Source organism: Equus caballus, chromosome 15 (genome assembly GCF_041296265.1).
Source record: "Equus caballus isolate H_3958 breed thoroughbred chromosome 15, TB-T2T, whole genome shotgun sequence".
Taxonomy (NCBI): domain Eukaryota; kingdom Metazoa; phylum Chordata; class Mammalia; order Perissodactyla; family Equidae; genus Equus; species Equus caballus.
In genome coordinates this window covers 68,297,814-68,308,109 of record NC_091698.1, presented here as the reverse complement: position 1 = coordinate 68,308,109, position 10,296 = coordinate 68,297,814, and the positions used below count along the sequence as shown (strand labels likewise).

The following is a 10,296-nucleotide window of genomic DNA, read 5'->3' as shown; positions in this document are numbered from 1 at the left end:
TTCTTTCTCCCTGACGCAGCATAGCACAGTGGCCGTGGACCAATGACTCCTTCACTGTTTGCTGAATGACAGAATGATAAACACACAAGACCTTTCATAGGCAAAAATGTTATCTCCAGACCTAGAAATGGAAGACATTAGTCTCTAAGTCATTGATAATCCAGATGTGAGGGGGTGGGGTTCTTTAAACCGGATCCTTCTTATCAGTAAGCACTTAGGAATTCAAGTTGAAAAAAATATTTGACCTTTTCCTGAATAAGAATCACAGAACTCTTTTTGGAAGATGACGAATTCTGGATTTGCGGGGTCAAAAGTCATAACATTTAACAGTAGATATAGCATATGTCTGTTGGAAATATCCCATGGTTTTGGCCTAAAGCCAAACACAGGGGGTGTGGTTTTCTGGTCCTGGAGTTCAGTGACGAGGAACGTGAAGATAGATTTTGTAAAGTTATAATTTAAGAGTTGGTTTTGTTTAGAGGGAGTGACATGCAAATGTGAGGGAAGGGATGAGTCAGTAATGGCTTTACAATCGAAGAGGAGCCGTGGCCTCTGCCAGATTGTCCTTCCTCCCATCTCTGCTCCCTAGCCTACATGCTCTCCCCACCCCAAAACCAAAACCAACTATATGGCCAGAGAAAGGCTAGATGGGTATTACATGAGACAACATATGCGGCAGGGCCAGGATTAGTCCACAGACTTGCATGACCCTGAGAATGAGTGCTCCCTTAAATTTTGCACCCCAGGGGCCTTTCTTGCCTCACCCTCGTCCCAGTCCTGACATGTGACAAGATATGAAAAGTTGTAAAATACTAAAGAAATAGCCCAGCCTTCCAAGAGCTCCTCTGTTAGATCTCACCCATTCCAGCCTAATTTCCAACCACCACCTGGATCAGACTGTCCGTTAGTTTGATGGCATTATTGAGGCTCTTTTCCTTCTACCTGCCCACGGCATCCCAGGTACCTGCTCTCTACCAAGTTTTAAGTTAACTCCTTATCTCCATCCCATTCTCCTCGGGCTGTGCTCTCCAGAGGATAGAGGAAGCTAGAGCCCCAGTCTTGTCCCTTGTTAAAACAAGTGGGTGTTGCCCTGGTGCCACAGCCTTTGTCACCAAGCAGTCCAGTCTAGAGCTGGGAGACAGGTGCGAAGATTTGCTGGGAGATGGGCAGTTTGCTCCCATTCTAAGCAGCTTTGGAGCTCTGCATAGTGACGACCTCTGCTGCCCTCTGTGGCCAAAACATCAATGTCTCTAGGGACACTAAATCTGGGGATCCCTCTCTCCCCGCCATCTCCTCTCAAAGCTTCCTTTAGTTCTCCACGGGCTTTAAAAAAGTAAAACGGGACACTCTAGCCACAAGCCTGCATGGAGTTTACACTCTCAGCTCCTTCCTGCAAAGTTTGTTGAACTGAATCCTAGAAGAAATCTTAAGAGGTCATTGGGCCCCTCGGCTCTGCTCTAAGCAAGGCTGGGTCCAATCTTTCTGGGAATCATATAGACTTTTGGTGAATCTCTCAGACACTGCCAAAATTCCAGACTCTTCAAAGTTATTCACTGGGATTTCCACAAAATTTGTCCAGTTGTTTACCTCAGCTTGGGGACCTTTCACTTAGGGGGCAAAATCTCAGTTAGAAAGATGGTAGGCTGGCCATGGGGAGGGAGCTATATGAATATGGTTGACGGGTTGTTGAGAGACCCTTTAGCTTTCCTCTTTCTTTTTCTTTAAACATCTAAAAAGCTAATTTTATAATTTCATCCCTGCTAAGTGTTCTTTATGGGCTGGAGGTATTTCTTTGTGACTCAAGAAGTTTCTCCTTGCTCTGGCAGTGAATGGCTTTGGGTACCTAGAAGCCGCCAAAGGACCTGTTTCTTTTCTCACTCGGGTCCTGAGTGAGGTAAGTAAGCTTATTGTTGACTAAGGAAGAACTGTGTCTTACCAACATGAATTGGCTGGCTGGAGAAGACCAGTATGAAATTACCTCGTTCCTGAAACCCACCAACCCCAAGAAATGGCTCCAGAGAGAAATCTGCAATCTTTGCTTGAATCCTTTAACCGTTAGGTGTGAGGTTTGATTGCAAAGTCTGTATGCACAGTGCTCCGCGGCTCTAGGAAAATGAGAAAATGTGTCTGGTTTTGTAGTTTTCCACAAGTTTTTTCCCCCTTCCCTGTTCTGCTTTCCAAGGCCTTCCAAAGGCTCCTGAAAAGTGTCCCCGCCCCTCTTACTATGTGCAAGGGAAAAATACATGTTTATTTTGTGTTTCGGTGGTGACACAAAGCTATACCAAAAAAATTCCACTTATGTGGATTATTTCATTTTTTCTTAATATTTATTTTTGTATTGTGGTAAACTTGCATAGTATTAAATTTACCATCTTAACGTTTTTTTTCTTTTGATGAGGAAGATTTGTCCTGAGCTAACATCTTTTGCCAATCTTCCTCTTTTTTTTTTTTTTTTTTTGCTTGAGGAAGATTAGCCCTGAGCTAACATTTGTGTCAGTCTTCCTCTACTTTGTATGCCTCCACAGCTTAGCTGATGAGTGGAGCAAGTCCAGGCCGGGATGTGAATCCAGAAAGCAGGGCCGCTGAAGCAGAGTGCACAAAAATTTAACCACCCGGGTCACGGGGCAGCCTCCCGTTTAAGTGTACAATTCAATAGTTAAACATATTCATAGTGTTGTGCAACAGATCTCTAGAACTTTTTCATCTTGCAAAACCGAAACTCTATACACATTAAACACGAATTCCCACCCCATCCCCACCCCCTAGCCCTTGGCAACCACCTTTCCACTTTGTTTCCATGAATCTGAGTACTTTAGATACCTCATGTGAGTGGAATCACACAGTATTTGTTCTTTTGTGACCGGCTTATTTCACTTGGCAAAAAGTCCTAGAGGTTCATTATGCAGATTATTTTAATATACAATGTGGCGGGGCTAAGAGGCAAAGGTACAGAAAGGCTTCGTGGTCCCCGGGCGGACCAGCGCCATGGCCATTGCTTCGTCTCCAGCTCACACCTGGGAAGCCTGCCCGTCCTTCTCAAAGCTTCAAAGAGCCTCCCCTGTCCCTTCCCGAGATTTCCCAGCTGCATCACCACAGTGTAGGTAGGGAATGGGGTGGCATTCTTGGGAGAGCAGCTCAGCGCCAGGCAGAGGCGCCCGGCCTGCACCAGTCCGAGGCAGCGTTTAAAGCGCAGCTGGGAAAATCCCTGTGCTCTGGCGGTCTGCCCCTTAGATCTCGGATCTCCCCACACTCCACACCTGCAGCCTTCACGTTCCGAAGGCTTCAATCGGAGGACCCTGGAAACGCACAGGTCAGCCCTGAGATCCTGTGACTTGACGACACGCTGTGGACTCTTATCCCAAGATCACACTGGGAAACCAGACTGACTAGTGCAATCTGAACTGGCCCGGACCCGCGCGCTGGTGGCCAAGGGTTGGGAGCAGGGTGCGGCAGGCCAGACAGCTTGAAGGCCATCTCTCCCGCATCCCCGCCAAAGCCATACCGCCCACCACAACCCTGCAAGCAACCGACGTGCCAGTCGAGGGAAGGGAAGCAGGCGCAACCCTAGCTCAATTTCACAGCAGTTTCCCCCAGAGCCGACAGGAGCTGGCGATCAGTCTCCATGCCTCTCCTCTCAGACGGCAAAGTCCCCTGCGTTCTGCCGGAAAAAGAGCATCGCCCAGGCCCGGAGCGCGGCCGCTGGGACCCTCGGAATTATTCCCACCGGCCCGAGGGGCCACGCAGCCGGGCGAGGGACGCAGGGAGCTCGGCACCGCGGAGACCCTGGGCGCTCGCGGTCCTGCCCTCGTCCCAAGGGCATGGCAGAGGTGGGAGGACACCGGCGCAGAGGCGCACTCCCGCTGCCCCGCAGCGCTCCCGGAGACCGACTTCTCGCTGCCGCTGATCCCCCCCATAAGCTGCGCCTCCCGGGTGTGAACTCCCACCTTGCTCCCCGCCACCCCATCGACCTCATAAACAACTCCTGGAACTGCGGAGGGAGGAGGCGGGGCGGGCGGGCCGCGGCGGAGCCGAGCGCGGGGGCAGGGGGCGGGCGGGTCAGGGCAGAGGCTGCGGCCGCGCCTCCCCATTGGCCCGCGCGCGGTGGGCTGCCCCGGCGCGCGGCGCGGGCGGGGCGGGCAGAGGCGGGGCCTGCCGCGCGCGCCCGCCCCGCCCGGCGCCCGCGCCCCTCGCGCCCTCCCCCGCGCCGGCGGCAGGAGTTTTTAAAGTGGGCTGGCAGCCCCGCGAGCCGGACTTTCGAGAGCGGCCCGCTCGCAGCTCCGGCGCCCGCCGCGCTCTCGCCCCAGCTCTCCTGAGGGGGCCGTACAATCCTCGGCAGTGTCCTGAGACTGTATGGTCATCTCAGCGGCAGCGCCCGCCCGGCCCCGGACTCTTCCAACTCCCGTCGTTCGAGCCACTTCTTTCTTCTTCTTTTTTTTTTTTTGAAAACCCAGAAAAGTGACTCCTTTTCGAGGGAAAAAGGAACTTTGATTTCCTTCTCGCTGCCTTCTTTTTGCGTTTGACAGCCTCCTCCCACTCCGTTCCCCGACCCCGCCTCCTCGTGCAGGTTCCTCCCGGTCACCTTTCTCCACCCTCCTCCCCCGCACCTAGCCAGCCGCCCGCAAACTTCCACCTGACTGTGCGGGGCGCTCGGGACCTGTAACACCGGCCCGGCCCAGGGACTGGGCGAGGGCCACAGCGAAGGCAGCGGCTGCAGCCCCCACCGGCCGTGGAGCCCAGGTGCTTGGAGTCCCAAAGGGCCACCGCGACAATGACAGCTGACAAGGAGAAGAAGAGGTAAACGGGCGTCCGAGCCGGCGAGGGGGCTGGTCCGAGGGGGTGGTGGGGCTGCGCGGGGCCGGCGCGACCGAGCGCGGCTGGGAGAGGAGTGCGGAGAGGTCTTTGAGGTCTGAGGATCGGTTTGGAAGGTGTTGAGGGAGAGAGCAGGTGCCCCGTCTGGGGACGCGGAGCTGAGGCTTCGCAGTGGAGAGTTCTGGGGCCCGAAGGAGTCGGGAATCTGCGCCCGCAAGGAGGCCAGGAGGCCGAAGGAGATAGCCCTGGAGGTCGGAGGTGCTCCTGCCGTGCCTTCCAATCCCCCTCGCCCCCCACAGCCACGCACCAAACTTTCGTGGCCAGCACGTTGAAATGTTTCTGGATTGATTCGACTCAGGACAGCTTTCGACTTCCTCGCGTCTCGCGTGTGGGGCAGCACCCACTTCTTTCTTTTCCTCGGGACCCTTTGGGTCCTTCCAAATGAGCTGCTATGCCCGCGCTGCGCCCCAAGCTGGCAAGGGGCCGGAGGCGAAGCGCGACGCTGGGACGCGTCCCCGCGGAGGGGCCAGGACGCAGCGAAGGGCCCCACTCCGGGTCTCCAGACCCCACTGAAGCTTGGAGAAACTCCTTTCGTAGTCCCGCACCTTGACTTCGCGGGCGAGTGGGTAGTGGGCCGGGCTGCCTCGCAGGGGCAGGTGTCTTGGTGTGCGGGGAGGGGATGGCGACACTGGGCGCTCTCAACAGCTCCGAGTATCTCTCTCCCAAGAGGACAGAGAAGGGCAGCCACGGTCTGCCCGCTTGCCCTCGCCAGCCTCTCGGCACTGGGTGAGAGGGAACTCCGGCCAACTCTCGCTGCCCTCCCGCCCCCTCCCGGCCGCTCCCGGCCCGGCCCTCGGCCTGCGACGGTGCGAGCGCACGGCGCGGCCGCGCGGACGTGGGTCCGGGCTCGCCGCCTGGCCGGCTCCTCCTCCTCTCCGCTGGTGCTGCCCGGGTGGGCTGGAGCTTTCACTCGGCGCGCCTTGGCAGGGCTGGGTTGCGGGGACTGGAAGGGAACGCGCGGCGGGCTGAACAGCCTGAGCCGCGGGAGATCTGTTGCCGGGCGGCCGAGAGCTGGTGCGGGGATGGGGACCCAGCCGCGAAGGGAGAGGGTGACTGGCTTCGAGCCGGGGGCCCGGAGAGCTCAGAGCCTGGGTTCATTTGCTCGTGTCCCGATTTCCACGGCGGGACCGGAGCCAGAAACCGCGTATCCTCTGGTCGAAAGCGGCGGTTCCCGCCTCGGACACCGATAAGGATTTGATAAACGGGAGCGAATAGCGCCCGTTCTGGCTGGGCGCCCGGGCCCTTCGCTCTCGGATCGCTAGGGGGAGGAGAGCCTGGCTCCCCCTTCCGGGCCGCGGCTCCCCCTCCCGCGTCACTGTGGCGCCCCCGGGCCTGAGACGGGTGAGGGAGCCTTGGCCCGACCACCCTGGGCCCTGAGGCCGCGCCCCCGGGGGCCTCGGAGCAGCCCTGGGGTCCTGTCTCTTTGAAGGACGGCGAAGCAGGGAAGAAACTTTAAGATTCCAAAGCATTTTGTAAAACCGATATAGCCTGTATCATAATGCCAATAATAAGGACTGAACAGTCAAAAAACAAAGTTACAGTCAGCTCCTTTGCGCGCGCTCTGGCTCCGCAGCCAGCGAGGGAACTTGTACGTTTTACAACTGCGATGCCAGTCGGTGAATGTCGCAATCACGTAGGTGGGGCCTGATGGTAATCTTGACAGATGTGTGAAGTGTCAGCTTCTCCCGCGCTGCCAGCGCCGGGTCCTGTGCATTATTTTAATCGTCGCAAGAAATTTGGGAGCGGGGGGAAAATTTATTTGGACATACTGGGCTGTAGTGGCTCCTTCGTTAGAGATAGAGGGAGCTGGAATGGGAGCAGGAAGAAAGTTGAGTCATCGGATTCCGAATTATTCGGGAGAGCGGCGGGTTTAAGAACCACTGCGGGGATTGCCTGTGAGAGCTGGTGGCCGCCGAGTGTGTCTGCGACTTGCCTTGATTTTTGTGTCGCAGACTGGCAGGGCAAACAAGCGCGTCCCTCGCCGTCCAGAGTCCAGTGAGGGGTTGTCCAATTCCTATTGGGCTAATTGTTTTGAGACTTATTTACTTTTCGCGTCTGGCTCTGTTTGCCGGCTGCAGGCTCCTTGCGGGACCAAAGTGTAATTAAAATATGTGAACGAACACATTGAAAGTTGGTGTGTCATATAAGTGACTGTCCTTCGCTTTCCCGGAGCACCTCACAAGTGCAGTGTGGTGCCTGCCCAGGGAGCTCTCATATCTTGATTCTGGGCATCAGTTTCTTAAGAGTTGTGATTCTTCTGGTTCAGAAGAGCTATTTCTTCCCCCGAATTCAATTTGCAATGTTCCTTCTAACAACAATCCTTCAAGAAGTGGGCAGGATTATTTTGTTCCAAAACGTTCATGCGTTGATGGATAAGTTAATGTTTAATAAGAAAGAGTTTGCTTTCTAAACATTGGCTGGCTGGCTGGCTGGCCAGCCTCAGTAGGGAATATCAAAGTGTGCTCTTTTGGTGGTAGTGGGCATTCCCAGTGACGTCAGAGATGGTCAGAAACTGAAGTTTGGGAAGGACACTGTACTCACCTTTCTGCACCCATCTGTCAGGAATGAAGTGGAGGTCTCATTGTGTTTCCTGACTCTATGAAGAGCTGAAAAGTGTCTAGGTGACTTACCTCCTGGTAAAACAATTTCTGAGAGAGAACAGCCTGGAAGTTCTTAGGTACCTGGGGATTGGAGAGTGGTTCAGGTAAATGTAAATGAGATCCTTGGATAATCAGGGACCAAAGCCACACCCAGCTCAGAGCACCTTTCTGGAAGACACTTTGGGGCCAGCAGTGGAAGGGAAGTCAGAGACATCTGGATCAAAGCTTTGGAACTGTCTCCTCTTCCCCCTGCCAGCTGGATGTAGTTATTCCTCTGCTAAATTAAAATCAAACTCCATCTTTTTCCAATTCTGTGAAGGCAAAAATATTGCTGGACAGTTTTTCTTAAGTGTATTTTCTACAAATATTACTTCAACATTTGATACCTGCTTCCACTGCGTTACAAGAATGCAGGGATGATGAGGAATTGACGTAACACGTTATAGGTTCAGGTATTTAAAACTTAATCCACATAGCTTCCATGAAGCTCAAAAGAATGCTGTGGCTACAGGTTTTTTCAGTGTCGCTAATGGAGAGCTTAGATCTTATAAGGGACCATGGAAATTGTGTAAAGTTTCTCTTTCTGGATAAGGAAACAGACCCAGAGAGGTTAAGTGACCTCCAGACACAGGGAAAGTTGGCGCTGGTGAGAATCAGAACCCTGGTCATTACTTTAAGTTTTCCTGTTCTTGACAAAATAGTACCCGCAGCCCTGAAGTCCCTCTGGACAGTGAGGGTGATTTCCAAAGGATTAGCCTGCCCTCCTCTAGCCGCCTCCAAACCAGTGAACCTTGTAGGAAGGAGATTTGCTCTTCTAGACAATTATAAAAGACTTCAGGCTGCACAGGGGTGATTCTGTTTGCTTTTTGCAAAAAAGGAAGCAGAGTTGATGCTAGTTCCAGTGTCTGTAAACTTCGGGAAGTATGAATTCATTGTTTTAGTTCTCTCCCTTTTTTTTACGTAGAAAAAAATCTACTTGTATGTGGACCTCATTAAACAAAACCAAGGCAAAGGACTGTTCCCAAGTGGAGCAGATTGCTTTGTGAAGTAGAGAGCTCCCTATCAGCAGAGACATTCAAGCAGCAACTCGATTGATTCCTGTAGTGGCTGACTTGATATTTTCACCAGGAGTGACAACCGTGAGACTAAAGCTGTTTAATTCACTTGGAATGTAAATCAGTCAGTCTGTCTCTCTGTCTGTCTGTCTCTCTCTATGTATCTGTGTGTGTGTAGGGTGATCCTCAACTTTTTGGGAATCTATTGTATAAAATGTTTACGTATGGAAGGAACCAATTAGAGAATTCTTAGTGTTCCAGGATTTTAGCCCAACACATTTGAAAGTATTTGCTGTCATTAATTATCTCAAGGTTTAGGCTTTTCCACTTCTCAGGAAATCTGTGCAGTGGTATTTGCTTTTTTGTGTTTTCCTCAGTTCTGCCCCGTACCAACATGAGTGTTCCTTTTCATTTCAGCCTAATGAATCTTTCCTTTTGCTTTCAGCACTGTCACTGGTAGTTCATAACAGGCAGGGCTTTTGCCAATATAAGTTAGCAATGTTTGCTTGTAGAGCCCCCAGCTGCCCTTTAGCCCCACCCTCCCCAGTACCAGTGTCTAGTCTCCAGCTCTGCTAGTCACACCGTGATATAAATCCATAAGACAACACATCTGTATCGAACACCTGTTCCTACTCTAGAATGATGAAGCGATACTAAGAAATAGGGGGCGTGGTCCTTGTCTTCAAGTTGCTTAGTTTGAGGGGAAAAAAAGGACACACGAGGAAGCTTAACTAAAAATATAGGTAGCTAGCAGCTTACATGTGACTTTTCTGTTGGGATCAAATCGTTTGAAGCTAAAGGTAGGAAGCTCTTAGTAGCATTTCAGGCAGTAACCACGTACAATTGTTGAAAATATTGTGTGTGTTTGAGGGTGAGAGAGTTGGTTCATAGTTTTCTCTAGAATCATGCAAGGTTGGTGCCAACCACCGGCATAGAGGCTGCCTCTGAGGGAAGGTCAAATGAGGGTAAGTAGTGTTGGGGATAATGAGGATAAAGAAAAAATGGAGGTTCAAGAGTATGGTACTTCGACACCATGGACAGAAAGGCCCCCGCAGTTGAAGGTTTGCTGTTCTTTACACACGTGCTTTGGTGAGGGTCTGGAGGGAGGTGTCCAGGAGGGCTCCGGGAGTGATAGTGATGGAGGTTCTGGTCCCACTGAGGAGAGCAGTGGAGGCACCTGTGCTCTAGGAAGGCCAAGAAAGGAGAGGGAGCTTCATAACCTGGGCTTTGTGAATGGGCTTTAGGGAGTCACCCGTAAGCCTCTGAAACTGGGTGCTAGAATGTTTTTTATTTTCTTGAGGGAAGTCTGTTCAGCTCTCAATAGCCTTTCAAAGGTTCTATGATCTGGATAAGGCAAGCCCTTGCTCTTAGATGTCTGATTAAGTGACTGCCTTACATTTCTGGATCTTTCTGTTCAAGTCCCGGATAGTTCCTGCATTTCACTGCCAGTGTCTCTCCCTGTCTTAGAGATGGGGGAGGAGGGGGGTGTGTGCACCTAGTGAGATTCTGCGGTGCAGCTTAACCTTACCTGTCCCTGGCTGGCCTGTCGATCCACCTGCATGTCTGCCCTCAGGAGCGGAAGGAAGGGGAGTGGAGTGCCCTGCACAAGGTTGGTTCTGATGTGATTCATTTTGTTAATGCTTCTTAAAGCAGCCATGAAAATTTATCCTTACGTTTTCCATCATCTTCAGTTATTTGGAGGTCTTCCATGCACTAGGAATTTTGTATCCTTAATAGAAATCAAAAAATGGTAGGAACAAACAAAAACAACC

General features: G+C 52.2%; 1 protein-coding gene across 4 annotated transcripts in view; it reads left to right on the top strand.

Annotated features, from left to right (window-relative positions):
• The first annotated feature begins 4,129 nt into the window (after positions 1 to 4,129).
• Positions 4,130 to 10,296, top strand: part of EPAS1 (endothelial PAS domain protein 1) — an 86,989-nt gene continuing 80,822 nt past the window's right edge. For 2 of the 4 annotated variants that reach the window (XR_011426088.1, XM_070235515.1), the window contains exon 1: positions 4,155 to 4,794. Coding sequence is in view for 2 of the 4 variants with exons in the window: in XM_070235515.1 (XP_070091616.1) it covers positions 4,769 to 4,794 (26 nt within the window). In the remaining 2 variants the exon portion in view is untranslated. Of the gene's footprint in view, positions 4,795 to 10,296 lie in introns of all 4 variants that reach the window. The other 2 variants (XM_005600005.4, XR_011426087.1) reach the window with 2 other exon arrangements.